Source organism: Perognathus longimembris, chromosome 14, assembly GCF_023159225.1.
Source record: "Perognathus longimembris pacificus isolate PPM17 chromosome 14, ASM2315922v1, whole genome shotgun sequence".
Lineage (NCBI taxonomy): Eukaryota > Metazoa > Chordata > Mammalia > Rodentia > Heteromyidae > Perognathus > Perognathus longimembris.
Window position 1 is genome coordinate 21,306,952 of NC_063174.1, and position 17,164 is coordinate 21,324,115.

Here is a 17,164-nt window from a genome sequence, read left to right on the forward strand (position 1 = left end):
GAGGCTGGGGGGCCCGAAGGCTGGCGAGAGAGTTGGGGGCTGGGTGCAAAGCCGGTTCTTCTGGTTCCGGACCCAGAGAACCGTGGCCTGCTTCCCCATTCCCCTAGGGCTGGGGGGAAGGGCGTCAAGTCCCCTGTCAAGTCCAAAGGCTGGATCCCAACATCGAGCTATTTCCAAAACCTCTACTCAGCAAAAAACAATAATTTTACAGAAATGGATCAATTCTTAGAGAAGTACAAACTGCCCAAACTGAACCAAGAAGAAATAAATCAACTAAATAAACCAATAACTTACAGTGAGATACAGGAGGTAATCAAGAACCTCCCAACAAAGAAAAGCCCAGGCCCAGATGGATTCACCAACGAATTCTAAAAAACCTTTCGTGATGAGCTAATACCAATACTCCTCAAACTCTTCTGCGAAATAGAAACAGAGGGAGAAATCCCAAACTCATTCTACGAAGCTAATATCATACTAATTCCCAAACCAGGCAAAGACCCAACAAAAAAAGAGAACTACAGACCAATATCACTAATGAATACAGACGCAAAGCTCCTCAATAAAATATTAGCTAACAGGATCCAGAAACTGATCAAGAAAATCATACATCATGACCAAGTAGGCTTCATCCCACAGTCACAAGGATGGTTCAACATCCGTAAATCAATCAACGTAATTCACCACATAAACAGATCTAAAATTAAGAATCACATTGTTATCTCAGTCGATGCCCAAAAAGCCTCTGACAAAATACAATATCCATACCTATTAAAAGCTTTGGAGAGAACAGGAATAGATGGAACATTCCTCAAAACAAAAGCCATATACAACAGACCAACTGTTAATATCATATTAAATGGAGAGAAACTTAAATCATTCCACCTAAACTCAGGAACAAGACAAGGATGCCCACTCTCCCCACTTCTTTTCAACATAGTGCTGGAATCCCTAGTCATAGCAATAAGGCAAGAGGAGGACATCAAAGGGATCCACATCAGCAAGGAAGAAATCAAGCTATCCCTATTCGCAGACGACATGATCTTAATCTGAAGGACCCAAAAAACTCAGTCCCCAAATTCCTACACCTAATAAACCATTTTGGCAAAGTAGCAGGATACAAAATCAATCCACAAAAGTCAGCAGCTTTTCTGTACACCAGCAATATACAAGCAGAAAAGGAAATTATGGAAACAATTCCATTTACAGTAGCCATAAAAAGAATAAAGTACCTAGGGATCAACCTAACCAAGGACGTGACGGACATATATAATGAAAACTATAAAAATCTAATAAGGGAAATCAAAGAAGACACAAGGAGATGGAAAGACCTCCCATGCTCATGGGTAGGCAGAATCAATATAGTGAAAATGGCCATATTGCCCAAATTGCTATACAAATTCAATGCAATCCCTATCAAAATCCCAGTTACATTCTTCACTGAAATAGAGAAAGCAATCCATAAATTCATATGGAACAGCAAAAGACCTAAATAGCCAAAGCAATTCTAGGCAAAAAAAGCAGTGCAGGAGGTATCACAATACCAGACTTCAAGCTCTACTCCAAGGCCATCATAACAAAAACAGCATGGTATTGGTATAAAAACAGATCGGAAGACCAATGGATTAGAACTGAAGACCCAGAAATAAAACTGCACTCTTACAGCCAACTGATATTCAACAAAGGAGCTAAAGACATACAATGGAATAAACATAGCCTCTTCATCTACTGGTGCTGGGAGAACTGGGCAGCCATATGCAGAAAACTCAAAGTAGACCCAAGCCTATCACCATGCACCAAGATCAACTCAAAATGGATCAAGGACCTCAATATCAGACCTGAATCCTTGAAACTACTGAAGGACAGAGTAGGAAAGACACTAGAACTTATAGGCACAGGAAGGAACTTCCTGAATAGAGTCCCAGGGGCACAACAAATAGGGGAAAGACTCGACAAATGGGACTACTACAAATTAAAAAGTTTCTGCACAGCTAAGGACCAAAGTAGAAAGACAGCCAACGATATGGGAAAGTATATTTACCAGCACAGCAACAGACAAAGGCCTAATATCTGTCATCTACAGAGAACTCAAAAAACTAAGCCCCTCCATGCCCAATAAACCTATTAGGAAATGGGCAAAGGAGCTAAAGAGAGACTTCACAAGAGAAGAGATAAAAATGGCAAAGAAACACATGAGGAAATGCTCAACATCCCTGGTAGTAAAGGAAATGCAAATAAAAACAGCCCTGAGATACCACCTCACCCCAGTTAGAATGGCCTATACCCTGAACTCAGGCAACAACAAATGCTGGAGGGGGTGCGGGGAAAGAGGAACCCTTCTCCATTGTTGGTGGGAGTGCAAATTAGTACAACCACTTTGGAGAACAGTATGGAGGTTTCTCAAAAAGCTCAATATAGACCTACCCTATGCATCCATCCTAGGCATCTATCCTAAACAGCAAACCCCAAGATATCAAAAAGACATTTGTACTTCCATGTTTATCGCGGCACAATTCACAATAGCCAAAATATGGAAACAACCCAGATGCCCCTCCACAGACGAATGGATCCAAAAAATATGGTACTTATATACATTGGAATACTACATAGCGATTAGGAATGGTGAAATATTGTTATTCGCAGGGAAATGGTCAGAACTCGAACAAATAATGTTGAGCGAGACAAGCCTAGAACACAGAAAACAAAGGGGTATGATCTCCCTGATATATGACTGTTAACAAAGGGAGACGGAGAGACAGTAGAGACCAGGTCTGTGAAACCAAAAACTGCTTGTCAAGTAGTATTCCCCATAGGATTGGGGCAGTGACCCAACAGTTTGTAACTAAAACCAAACAATTACTCAACATATAAAGGTCAAAAATTGACCACTCAGTGGAATACAATAGCTCAAAAGCTAGGTATGTACGTTCATATAAGACTACTGTCGACATATGGTCTAATTTCGACATTACATTTAAAGCCCTAGGTGAACTTTCTTGGGCGTGGCCACATGGCTACTGTATATGTTCTTGATACATTGTATATTGTATATATGTCTACCTGACCTAGAGAAGAGATAGAAAAACAGAGTGTAAGATATCACAAGAAATGTACACACTGCCCTACTATGTAACTGTACCCTTTTTGCACAACACCTTGTCAAAAAATTCGTGTTCAATTAATAAGCAAATAAAAAAAAGAAAAAAAAGAATGTGCAAAATTCAGAATTGTTAGATCAAACAGAATTGGATTAAGTTTCCACAGAATAACAATACTTTCTGTGGCCAGGCATGATAGCATACACCTATAATTGCAGTTGCTTGAGCCGTGAAGATCAGAAGGAATGTAGGTCAAGATCATCTCAAACAAAAAGTTATCAGGACATTGAGATACCCACCCAAGCTGAGTATAGTGGTGGTTCAGCTATATGGGTAGCATATGCAGGAGGATTTTACTCTGGTCTGGCCCCATGGAAAAATACAAGACTCTATATCACAAATAAGGGCTGTGGGCATGGCTCAAATTATACAGCATTTTTCTGGCCAGTGTAAGGCCCTGAGTTCATATAATCAAATAAACAAATACACATAGATACACAAATTGCTAGACAAAATATAAAATGATTTTGGGGAAGTATAATTAAATTCCAAGAGATTAAGTACTTTTTTAAGGACCCCCAGGTTTTTAGAAATCATTTATGCACAAAAAAGCAAGCTCTTTTAGGAAAACCTATCATTAGCTCAAGTACATGTATTCTTAAAGAAACTAGAGAAAAATAATTCTTTACTATCTTGGTACTTTGCTCTAAGAATGAAAGCATTCAGTAAACCTCCAGGGTAGTTATTCAAATCTAAAACATATCACATTTGATACATGAGAATAAAAAAAGCATGAAAATATTACAACCTATCCACCCACTCCTGGCCAACAACCACTAAAAAAACAAAAACACAATAACCAAAATTAGAATAAGTTGCACTGGAATCATTTAACTCTCAGAACAATCTTATGCAACTATTTTTATTACCCCATTATCCTCATTTGACAAGAAAACTGAGGCTAAGAAAGGGCAAGTGACTTGCTCAAAGTCACAGAGAAAGAGAGCTAAGTAGTAGGTAGGATTACAGGCCTGAGCCACCAGTACCCAGCCTCAACCCTCTTTCTTCAATTGTCAATTCTACTATGGCAGGCAGGATTTATAGGTGACTAAAGAGGCCGAGTGGAAGGGATTTGGCTCAGGTGTTAATCACTATGTTGCCCCCTCAGTATTTAGATACTGGGAGCAGAAGCCTTCACAGAAAATAAGATCTTTTCTCAATGTTTTTCCCAAATAAGTAGAAACATCTCTAAGGCCTAAAGTTACTACAAATTCCCTAGAACAAGTAATATTTTAATACAACATATACTAAGATAACATTTCTCTGTTTGTCTGTGATTTTAAATGATACATACCTGATAATGACATTAAAGTATTATTGATAACATATAACCAGGTACACTTCCGTGGGAATAGCTAAAAAAAAAAAAGGTAATTAAGTCATGTAATTTCCATGTTCTTCTTATAAATTCCTTTACCTACAAATTCCAACATTCTAGCATAGCACCATTGGGTATGTGGCTCTGGGCTGCACTGCATTCCTAGTCCTCCTTGGGTTTGCTTTCTACTCTACCACCAAGCAGCACAAAAGTGTTATAAAAATATTTTCTGATTTTCAGTAAATTACTGAAGCATTTTAACATGAATAGGTAGAGTACAATGCTACCTCTTTAAATATTTACCAATAAAATTCGTATTGATAAAATCAAGCTATTTAAAAGGTTTTTCCAACTGATTTTGTAAATTAAAATGTCTCATTACCTGCTCCATAGTTGCCTCATGAAGTTCATTGAGATTCAATGTGTAAATACCATCTTCAGTTCCAAAAATAATGTACTGATCTGAAACAGTTCATCAATTACCAGAACTTACTATCATTGACTGAAATAATTCATTAAAATGATTTTATGTTCTTACATTAAGAATATGACACCCACCTACCCAGCCATCCAAAGTAGCACCATTTTCTACTTGCAAATGGTTGACATCTTACCTTTCCCCAATATCTTTTGTATGTTTTTAAAGCAGGTATGATTCACTCTCACTATTCTGTCCTCCCCTTTTATAATTATTATATCCTAATGCTTTATTATAATGATTTTTTGCAAGATACTCCAAATACCCCAACAAAGAAACTATATAATAAATATAAATTACATATCATGACACAGAACAGCCAACAAATACATCTTGGATGTTAGTTTGTAAATATTATCTCCTTAAAAAGAACCAGATTTTCTTCCAAGAAGCTCTGGTTCTTGCCTACTCTGAGGCAAGGAAAGTAAAAGATGAGTCCAGAAATCTTGTGCTAGAAAGCTTACAGAGGTAAAAAAAAAAAGATTTGGACACTTCAAACTAAAGAACACAGGACCTGTCACTGCTGCTCAAAATGTGAAATAATTTAAAATGTAATATAAAACAAATGTAAAGATATATGTAATAAATGTAAAAAGTGTAAAAATAAATGTAATAAAGTAATTTAAAATGTAAAGTAAATATTTAAAAATAAAGAAGAGTAGCCGGTGCCCGGGGCTCACACCTGTAATCCTGGCTACTCAGGAAGCTGAGATCTGAGTACTAAGGTCTGAAACCAGCCCAGGCAGGAATGTCCATGAGACTCTTATCTCAAATTAATCACAGAAAAAGCCAGAAAGTGGAGCTGGCTCAAGTGGTAGAGCACCAGACTTGAAAAAGTAGCTCAGGGACAGTGTGCAGGCCCATAATTCAAGCCCCAGGAGTGGCAAAAAAAAAATGTGATGGAGCATATGAATACGTGGTTAAGTATGACATGTAATGATCTAAATGATGGACTAGAGAAATTAAAAACTGGGTGGACACTAGAAACAACACTGTTGGGACAATTTTTTTTTAACAGGCATGTTAAAAACAGGCATGTTTTATAGGCATGTGCTACCACATCTGGCTCTAACCCTTATATCTGTACTGTGGTATGTCATAGTTTCCCACTCATCCCCATGGTGCTAGAAGTTGAAAGGTATCAAGAGTATTCTTACTACAAATGATAATGCTGAGAACTACAAGTGCTAAACATTTTCCTAAGTCATATGGTAAACACAGAAGAAATTTAAACCAAAACTATGTGATTCCCCATTTCTGTCTCTATATGCTATGTACCTCAATTTAGAAATATAGTCTAGGGCTGGGAATGTACTTGAGTGGCAGAGTAAATGCCTAGAATACATGAGGACCGTGTGTGCGTGTGTGTGTGCGCGCGTGTGTGTGCGTGTGTGTGTTCTCAATTAAAAATACGTTATTCTGGAATTATTTCAGATTTATAAAAAAGTTGAATAATATAAATAATTCCTAGATACCCTTATGGTAAGATTCCACCAATGCTGACACATTTACTACTTTTTCATGGCTCTTCTTTCTCCCCTACATCTATTTTATTTCAGGAATATTTAAGGAGAGTTATGAGCATGAAGTCCCTTTAACTCCTAAATATTTCAGTGTGTATTCATTTTTGAAAAAGTGTTATACAACCACAGAACACCGGCACTGAAACAATACTGTTATGTAATCTCTAGACCTTGTTGAAATTATAAGTTATCCTAGTACCTTATTTATTTTTTTGCCAGTCCTGGGGCTTGAACTCAGGACCTGAGCACTGTCCCTGGCTTCTTTTTGCTCAAGGCTAGCACTCTACCACTTGAGCCACAGCGCCACTTCTGGCCATTTTCTATATAAGTGGTGCTGGGGGATTGAACCCAGGGCTTCATGTATGGGAGGCAAGCACTCTAGCCACTAGGCCATATTCCCAGCCCCCTAGTACCTTATTTTTATAATAAAAGAAAATTCCAAATCAAGAATGCAATTAGTTGTCTCCTTTAAGTAAGAATAGTTTCCATACTCTCAAATTTCAATCTAATGCTTTTAAACAAAAACCTGTTCACCTTTGTAGCTGTCACAGGTTCTGATACCACTTGGAATCTAAAGTCATACATATATGTATTTTTTCTGGCCAGTCCTGGGGCTTGGACTCAGGGCCTGGGCACTGTCCCTTGGCTTCTTTTTGCTCAAGACTAGCACTCTACCACTTGAGCCACAGCACTATTCTGGCCTTTTCTATATATGTGGTGCCAAGGAATCAAGCTCAAGGGCTTCATGTATGGATATAAGCTCTCTACCACTAGGCCATATTCCCAGCCCTAAAGTCATAGTTTTAAAGTCAATAACTTCAGCTCACTGAATATAAGGAGCTTTTCCTATAATAATTATTTTAAAGAAGAAATATATCAAGTTCAGAAATCTTACCTTTTGTATCAGGATGTATCCAGGATGTTGCACAATTAATTTTCAAAGGGCAGCCATCAAAAACTTTTGAAAAACATGCTCCCATCTTATTTTTAAAGAAAGAAATGTTGACTTCCTTGGTTAGACCATTTTAAATATTCTTAGAAAATCAAAAATGTCAAACTTACTCTTATTTGTATACACTTATGGTTTTTCCTCAAAGCAAAATATGTGTTTTAACATAATTTAATTCCTTTTACTAAAAGAGTCATTCTTTTGTACTCCACTACTTTCGGACTAAAATGTAAAATTTACTAGACATCTACACATTAAATAACATATTCCTGGAAATTTTTTACTTTTTTTTTTTTGCCAGTCGTGGGGCTTGGACTCAGAGCCTGAGCACTGTGCCTGGCTTCTTTTTTTGCTCAAGGCTAGCACTCTGCTACTTGAGCCACAATGCCACTTCTGGCTGTTTTCTGTATATGTGGTGCTGGGGAATTGAACCCAGGGCTTCACGTATGGGAGGCAAGCACTCTTGCCACTAGGCCATATGCCCAACCCTTAAGTTTATTTTTCTTTAGAAACCCAATTAATATGAAACAATAATAGATTATTTTTTTCCAGTAACACTGTAGTAATTAAAACTGCAGTCTAACTCCAGAATAGTGATAACAAAAAGATTAGTATATAAATAAATGCACACATATACACACATATATGTATATATACACGTTTTACTGAATAAAAAGGTGCAATTTATAAAGCATCCCATTTATATGATTGGTTGAACTATGTTACAGATAAACTCCCTTGAAGGGGTCAAGTAACAGAATTAACATGTTTTGCTTCTTGTTGTACTTAGTCCAATGAGAAAATGGCTTTTGGGGTAGAAAGGCTTTAAACCTACATACAGAAGAGGGCAAAGTATTATTAATATCACCACATTAAAATTAGCCTTTATAAGTGAATCTGAGAATCTAACTGCCAGCATTTATTAAAAAGTAAAACACTTTTTTTTTTTGAGACAAGGTCTCACTGAACTAGGCTGGCCTTGAACTTGCAATCCTTCTCTATTAGCCTCACAAGTGATGGGATTAGAGAGATGTATCATTATATTTGTCTTACTTTCTAAGTTCTAATCAATTCACTCAAATTAGAGGATGTGGTTTGGTCTATAAAAGCACTTAAGAAGTGTGCATTTTATAATAGCCTTCCTTTAAAGTGGCTCTAGATACTTACTAGCAAAAAAGTATTTCTATTGTTTCTAAAGAGATTTTTAAAAATGGCAAATAGGTCACATGAAAATATTCCTTACCAGCACTTTTGGGGTGGGTGGAAGACCATTAATAGCAGGTTTCTGTGGGAAAAATAAAGTTTTTAATACTGTAAGACTTCTTAATCTTTAAGAAAAAAAAGAAATTCAGTTTGTAAATTTAAGCTTAATAATCATAAAAAAAAAAGGGGGTGAGGACTCGTGTGCTGCTCAGGCTGCCTCCGAATGTGTAGGCTCTCAGGTAGTCAATGCCCTGGCCTCAGCTTCTGGAGAATCTAAAATTCAAAAGGCTATTTCCTTTCTATGACAAGTACAGTATTAACTACAACCAATTGCCAAATGCCTGTTGCACTTACAGGGAAGTCTCTCTTGTCTTTTTTTCTTGGTAACTGTGGCACTTGTGCTGATCCTTCTGTATTTTCACTCATCAGTTTTGAGACCCCGTCACCATTTCCTAAGGAGAATCATGATTAAAAGTTGAATGGTCACACAAATAAGCACAGTCTTATAAAGGAAATGCCCCTTCACCCCACTGTGGTAATTCCTGTGAGAATATTTTCTACTGTCAGGTGAGCATATTTTCTACTGTCAGATGAGCATATTTAATGTTGGTGTCTTTTTCTTATATCTATAGAGACTGCACTGCATTCCATAGCAGTGTTCTTGGTAGTAGGGTTTTAATTTGGGGCCTCACAGGTACACTACTACTTAAATCACACTGACAGTCCTTTTTGTTTTACTTGTTTTTATAAAAAAAAATAGGATTTCACATTTATGCCTAGGCTGCCTAGGAAAGCAATCTTCCTATATATGTTTCTATGTAGCTAAGATGATATATACCATTATGCCCAGATTTTACTGGTTGAGATGGGAAGGAAGCTCACAAGCTTTTTGCCCAGGCTTGCCTCAAACTGTGATTTTCTTCATCCCTGTTTTCTAAGTAGCTAGGATTACATGTGTGAGCAACCACACTTGGCTCAGAAGTGTTCTTAATCTATGACAACAATGAATATATCTTTCTACATTGTAAAGAAAAATGAAATCCAATCTGTTGACAAAATATCATACAGCATGTTAGACTTTAGACTGTATTGCAAATACAAGTCAGATTTTCCGGCTTCAATGTATTTACTCATTCTTATTTTCCTCAGCATTGGTTTAGCCCTTTAGTATCCTGCAAGAGCCCTCCATTATCTCCCTCAGGAAGCTCAAGTCTTCCATTAGTACATTTATTATTTTAGAAGCTGTCTTACTGAGAGCCAATCTTAGGCTGGCCTTGAACTAGCTATGTAGCCTTAACTCATAATCCTCCTCACTGCTGAGATTACACATGTGCACCACTGTAGCTAGCCCAGCTGTATGTATATACATATAACTTCTTCCACAGCTCCCAAGACACTTGAGGCCAGAAATATATATTCATTTTCTAGCTCTAATAATATTTTTAAGGGATTTATATTAGAGTTGAAGTGAAATGAATCTATTTATAGCCCATTCAAGAGGACTTTCATTTACAAAGCTTCATTTACAAAGAACATTTACAAAGCTTCAAATCATTCATAGGAACCACAGACACTAAAGAAAAAAAGTCCTTTAGCACAGGAACAAAATGGCTTTCTTTTCACGCTAATTGATTTACCCAGATCACAGTATCTAGTCGTATGCACTCCAGGGCTTCTGACACTGCTAGCCATACCCATAGAGGATGACTCTGCTACAGGACCACAATTTGGGCTACTCTGTCTTCTGAGAACCTGGGGAGCTCTGTTCTCTGAATCAGGGCAACGTTTTACAGTTGATGACTTTTCTTCATCTGGGAGGTTGTCTTCAGGGTAATTATTTATTCGTGGCTGTAGAAGACAAGAAAATACTTAAAAAATATCTATGGGCATCAAAACCTTTTAGGGGTAAAGGCTATACTTGTTTGGCTTTCTTTTTTTCTGTGTTGAGTAAATAAAATAAGCAAGAGTTGAGTTACTGTTCCAACATAACTATGAATTTCACATATAATTTTTTTAAAAACCTGCCACACCCTAAGTAAATAAGAGTTGAGTTACTGTCCCAATATAATTATGAACTTCACATGTGATTTTAAAAAAAAATCTGCCACATCCAAACTGATAATCAAGTATCAATGATTTAATGAAGAATGATTCTAATGAGGTCAAATGTAATAACAGACAAGCATCATCAATAGTTTTATCTTCCCTCCAGGTAGTCAAGTCTTTTCTCAAATGAACAATGATTTTTCTAATAACTACTAAAAATATTCATTATTTGTTATGAAATTTTCTTTTCTATACAGTTTACATTTTCATCTCATCCTCCTGAAGCAAACAGTATTATTCTAAAATATACTAAAGAAAAGTGATGAACAAAGTCAAAATCATTTAAAAATGTTATTGAAGAATTCATTGTTAAGAGTTTTTAAGCAGCTTACCTTAGGAGGTAGGGGAGGTGGTATTGCACGTTTTGAAGTTGATCTAATACACAGAGATAAATACAATTCAGGTGGTGATAAATGACTGTAACATAAAGAAAATACTTAAAATGTACTAAAAAATCAGAAGGAGCTAGGGATGTGGCCCATGAGCAGCTGAGCAAGTGTGAGGCCCTGCGTTCAAATTCTGATGCTACTCATAAAGGAAGAAGAAAAGGAAGGAAAAAAGGGAGGGTAGGGGGTAAAGAGGATTTTGGAAGGAAGGAAGGGAAGAAAGAAGGGAGGAAGGGGGAAAGAGGGAAGGCAGGGAGGGAGGGATAATTATGTCTGTGGTACAAAGGTATTTTAACTTGCTCTGAGTGGAATCTTTGGAACCAAAGGGAGCACACAGCTCTTCCTAAAACTCAAAGAATTTATGCCCAAGATGAAATTGAATTCTACATGGAGAAGAAAGGTGCAATGTGTACAAAGCAAAAACTACCACAGTATCACCTGGAAGCACACAGATCAAAAGCAGAGTTATCTAAGGGGAAGGTAATCCTGCCAAATTTGGAGCAACCTTCCTGCTAAGGTTACTGAACATAGAATTGGTGTAATGTTGTACCCCTCAAGGACTTGAATTAATGGAAACTAAACATATAAAAGCAGATTTTTACTGTCTAAAAAAGGTAAAGTATCACATGAGAACTTTTATAAATGAGCATATTAGACCTACTGAATCAAAATTTGCATTTTAACAAGAACTCTGGACCAAGAACATATTAAAGAGCTAGGTATATCAAAGTTTCAGATGCACAGACATAACCTACTGTCAGCACACAGCAACAACTAACTGGGAGGTTTCGGGATTCAGATTCTAATCTCAAAGACAATATTCTGTAACAAGCGTTGCATCCAACTTTGTGGATGTAGTGTGAAAGTAGTTATAAATAATACACAAAATAAGCATGGCTGTGTTCTAATGACCTTGTATTTATAGACACTGAAATCCGAATTTCACACAAAAAAATCCCAACTATTAGAAAAGGTAAATTTTTTTTTTGAGGTGCTGTTAGGTTTGAATTCAGGGCCTCATGCTTGCTCTACCACTGACCCACAATTCCAGCCCTATTTTATGCAGTTCTTTTTGTTGTTGTTGGTTGTAGGGCTTGAACTCAGGGCCTGGGTGTTACCCCTGAGCTCTTTTGCTCAAGGCTAGCTCTCTACCATTTTGAGCTACGGCTTCAGTTCTAGTTTTCTGGTGGTTAGTTGGAGATGAGTCTCATGGACTTTTCTGCCTGGGCTGGCTTTGAACTGTGATACTCAGATCTCAGCCTCCTAAGTAGTAAGGATGACTGCAGGCATGAGCTGTGCAGTTCTTTTTGCTATAGTGTCTCATTTCCTGTCTGGGCAGCTACCTGGACAGCAATCCACATATGTGAGGGTTCACCCTGTCACCGTTGAGATGACAGGTGCCAAGCACCATATTCACATTTCCTGTGATGAGATGGACTCTTCTGGACTATTTTGACCAGGCTAGCCTGGAACTGTGATCCATCTTCACCCTCCCAATAGTCTGCAATTAACAGGTACGAGCCACTGGCTCCTGGTAGAAAATTACATTCTAAGTACATGGGCTGTACAAAAATAGGCAAGAACCAGATTTGGGTTCAGATCTATAGACCTAAAGTGAACACCTTGGAATCTTTATTTTCAAAAAGGCATCTAGGTAACTGCAATGCACAAACAGGTAAGTAAAATTAATTGAGGCCAGCTTCCTTGCTTAATTACTGAAGGAAGAAAGATCTACAATATGAAGTAGGTACACTGAACAGATGAAACTGGGGCTGACCACAGTATTTTTCCTCCATGACATCTAGCAGTTCATCTTTTACTATATTACTATTGCATGTAGTATGTTCTGATTAAAACAAACATAAAAACCCTAATGGTAAGTACATGATACTTGTGGCAAAAAAAAGTCAGAAGCTTTACACTTACAACTTCTATTTTATTTTATTTTATATAGAACTAGGGTTGAACTCAATGTTTTCTAGGCTGATATTCTTATTACGAGTCATTATGAGTCATGCTTCCAGCCCTGCTTTTTTGCTGGTCATTTTGGATATGGAGACTAGTGAATCTTTCTACTTTAGGCTGTCCTTGAACTATAATCCTCCACATCTCAGCTTCTTGAGTAGCTAGGATTTCAGATATGAGCTACCAGTACCCTGAAGACAACAACTATTTTTAACAATAAAAATCAAAGTTTAGTAAGATAAATTACCCCTTCTAACAAATATTGTTCTACAAGTAATAGAGTAAAATAACCAAGGAAAGCAATTGTTAGCCTAAGTAAAATAGTTGTTAGTTACAAAACCAACTTACTTGCCAGTATTTGAACCATCAACAAAAGGATTCCACTGTAATATAAAGTTTGAATCTGATGATATTCCCTGCAAAGATTAAAAATAGAGTTTTAAGTGTTATTTTCACCGATATTAAATGTTAATGCTTGCCACTTTATTTACTTACAGATCTTAAGCCATTTTATATAAGAAAAACTCGTTTCATGATTGTTAATTATCTTGGCAGCAAGCTGATTTTTAAGTTTCCAGTTAGATTTACTTTGCCATTTGATATAGTTAGGGCAATGACCTATCTCTATCAGTTGACAGAAATTTAAGAAATTCCAGAGAGAGAGAGAGAGAGAGAGAGAGAGAGAGAGAGAGAGAGAGAGAGAGAGAGAGAGAGAGAGAGAGAGAGAGTGTGTGTGTGTGTGTGTGTGTGTCAAGCCCTCTTTACCAACAGGGCAGTATATTCTAAAGCAAAAAGCTGAATAACTGCTACCATTACCCCAGTGGCATGGAGAATAAAATAGAAACATATACAGTAAGAATAACAATACTTCCAAATGTTATGAAGAAATCCATTAACAAAAGAAATGGTCTTTTATTGATTAAAAATAAAGTCAGGCATGGTGGCTCAAACCTATAATCTAGCTTTTTGGGAGGCAGGGATCGAGGGTTCATGGTTTAAGGTCACTCTGAGCAAAAAGAAGTTCTTGAGGTTCCTTTTCAAGCAATGGATGGATGTGGTAGCATGAGCCTATGAGCCTGTTATCCCAGCTATGGTGAAGCACAATGTTTGGGAACAGAGGTATATGTCTATCATCCCTAGTGACACATGTAGGAGGATCAAAGTCTGGGGGTTAGGGTGGGGGTGGTGTGCTGGACATATGTGAAGACCTCATCTCAAAATAACTAGAATATAAAGGGCTGAAGTTATGGCTTAAGTGGTAGACTATCTGCCTAGCAAGTATGAGGCCCTGAGTTCATTCCTCATAAGAAAAACAGGGAAAAGTATGATGATAATTTCTAGGCCAACTCTAACATTATCTTACCAATAAATATTTGGATAAAGAGTAACAAGTAATTACATTTTTTTTCTTTTGTCTAAGTTTTGCTGGGGAGAGAACCCAAGGATTTGTGAATGCAAGGCAAGGGTTCTGATACCAAGCTATATACAGCCTCAACTCCATAGATAAAATGCAAGAAGTAAGGCAGCCAGACATTGGTGCCTGTAATACTAGCTACTTAGAAGACTGAGATTCAAGGACTGTGGCTTAAAACTAGCCCAGAAAACCAAGTTGCCAAAACTCTTATCTCCAATTAACTAGTAAAATGCCAGAAGTGGGGCTGGGAATATGGCCTAGTGGTAAAGTGCTCGCCTCATATACATGAAGCCCTGGGTTCGATTTCTCAGCACCACATATATAGAAAAAAGCCAGAAGTGGCGCTGTGGCTCAAGAGGTAGAGTGCCAGCCTTGAGCAAAAAGAAGCCAGGGACAGTGCTCAGGCCCTGAGTCCATGCCCCAGGACTGGCAACAAAAACAAAACAAATAAACAAAATGCCAGAAGTGGGGGTATGGCTCAAGTTGCAGAATGCCCATCTTGCATGAAAAAGCCTAGCAAGAACGGAAGGCCCAGAACTCAAACCCACAAAATAGTAAGGAAATGCAAAAATTTACTTATTACAAACTAACCAAACTGATACAAGATCTGAGAGCTTAAAAGCTGAATATACAGTACAATGTTTAATACTTTCATGTAAATCCTTCAAATTACTCAAGTAAAAATGAATGTTTAAGGTAGTATATATGTTATACTATAGTCAAATGTCATTATCAACTTTTTCAAATTTTAGTGTGAACTCAATGCCTATAGTATTTAATTTCTTAAAGCAAACTTTATTCTAAGTTTTTAAACATTTTAATATGAAAATACTTTAGAAGTCATTGTTCTTACCATTTCATCCCGTGCTTCAGTTTCTTTTCTTAGGGGAGGTTCAAATTGCAATCTGTCAACTGCAAAATATATAACAAATATTATAGACTCATGTCTTAAATGGTTAATCTCAGGAATGTAATAAGATGTTTGTACATTGGTGGGAGGGGGGAGAGAGACAGGAAATAGGAGACAAATCTTTTTATTTATTTTTTTAACTCTAAGGGGACTCATTTCTTTATGCTGACCAAAAGAGAGTAGAAATCTGGAATATTTCTAACATGTATGCCTAATTCTTCATTGAAATCTGGAAATTTAAAAGTACATTTGACGTAAACAAGATAAAAAAATTCATTTGAAGTAGATGCCAATGGAAAACTTTAGAAATTTTTCTCTATGCTTCAGATTCTGTTTTGAGACTAATTCAGGATAAAACTTTATGGAAGTGAAGAACTTATACAAAATATTTATGTATTATATAAAAAGTATAAATGATTAGTGGCAAATTAAACATTACAATGGTGTTCAGTGATCTATTATTATATTCCGTGCATTTTGTTTGGCCTTGTCATTAATTTCAGAACACTCAAAGAGTAACTTTTTGTATGAAATATTCTAAAACAGATAAAAAGATAGTTTAGAATTTACTACTTAATAGAATTCTAAAATTCTTTTTTTTTTTGCCAGTCCTGGGGCTTGAACTCAGGGCCTGAGCACTGTCCCTGGCTTCTTTTTGCTCAAGGCTAGCACTCTGCCACTTGAGCCACAGCGCCACTTCTGGCTTTTTCTATATAGGTGGTGCTGAGGAATCGAATACAGGGCTTCATGTATACGAGGCAAGCACTTTACCACTAGGCTATATTCCCAGCCCTAGAATTCTAAAATTCTAAAACCTAATGTGACTAAGGCCAAAACTTTAGCCCTAATATTCACATCTGAAGTTAGAGATGTAAGATTCCTAAATATAATCTTAGCAAACAAACTGCATTTTAAAAATCTTTCAAAGATTTGTAGCAATTCCTAAAAATAAGATTTCTAAAAAGCAATACAAAGTGCTTGACAAACTTCACTATATTCGGCAAAAAAATAAAATCATAAGAGTGTTAATAGGGCTAGGAATGTGGCTTAGTGGTAGAGTGCTTGCTTAGCCTTGGGTTCACTTCTTCATTACCACATTTTTTTTTTAAGCGTCAATAAAAGATTGGAAGACAATCCACTAAAATGCAGTACCCACTTTAGAAAATAATCTAAGCCAGGAATCAGTGGTGTGTGCCTATCCTTTTAGCTTTGTGGGAGGCTGGGAGTGGAAGGACTGTGGTTTCAGGCCAGTCACAGTTTAGTGTATGAAACGCCAAAACTCCATGACAATCCATCTCAACAGAAGAAGCTGGATATGTGGCAAGAACTTGTCATTGTAGTTACACCAGGAAGCCTAAAACAGGCAGATAGATGCTCAGGTGCACATCTGGGAAGGAAGTGAAACCTATCTCAAAAAGAAAAAAAAAGGAAGGAAAACAAAAACACAAAAACACAAAGACGTGCTGAAGGCATGGCTCAACAGCAGAGTGCCTGCCCAGAAAGTGCAAAGCCCTAATTTGGACCCCAGTATTGGGGGGTGGGGGGAGCCTTCATTAAAGCAATCAATGACTGGTTTAATTAACCTTAGGTAATAACATTTTAATTAAAAAACTACTAATGTAATTCATATGAAACTGTTTCACTTTGGCAGATAAAATAACATTTTTTACAGTTACAACTAGAATATTGCAAGGAGGTATGGAGATGCACTATAAAAAGGCATAAATGTAAAAATAAAATACCAAAATAATTAGACA

The 17,164-nt window shown here is 37.0% G+C and overlaps 1 protein-coding gene across 3 annotated transcripts in view; it reads right to left on the bottom strand.

Annotated features, from left to right (window-relative positions):
* The window catches only part of Map4k5 (mitogen-activated protein kinase kinase kinase kinase 5), an 87,151-nt gene that overhangs the window by 22,085 nt on the left and 47,902 nt on the right, over nucleotides 1-17,164 (bottom strand). For 2 of the 3 annotated variants that reach the window (XM_048362620.1, XM_048362619.1), the window contains exons 15-23: nucleotides 15,351-15,409; nucleotides 13,432-13,499; nucleotides 11,065-11,107; nucleotides 10,264-10,474; nucleotides 8,981-9,078; nucleotides 8,667-8,708; nucleotides 7,370-7,454; nucleotides 4,856-4,935; nucleotides 4,450-4,510 (exon numbers count right to left, since the gene is read on the bottom strand). In XM_048362620.1, coding sequence (XP_048218577.1) covers nucleotides 4,450-4,510; nucleotides 4,856-4,935; nucleotides 7,370-7,454; nucleotides 8,667-8,708; nucleotides 8,981-9,078; nucleotides 10,264-10,474; nucleotides 11,065-11,107; nucleotides 13,432-13,499; nucleotides 15,351-15,409 — 747 coding nt within the window. The remainder of the gene's footprint in view (nucleotides 1-4,449; nucleotides 4,511-4,855; nucleotides 4,936-7,369; nucleotides 7,455-8,666; nucleotides 8,709-8,980; nucleotides 9,079-10,263; nucleotides 10,475-11,064; nucleotides 11,108-13,431; nucleotides 13,500-15,350; nucleotides 15,410-17,164) is intronic. The other variant, XM_048362621.1, reaches the window with a different exon arrangement.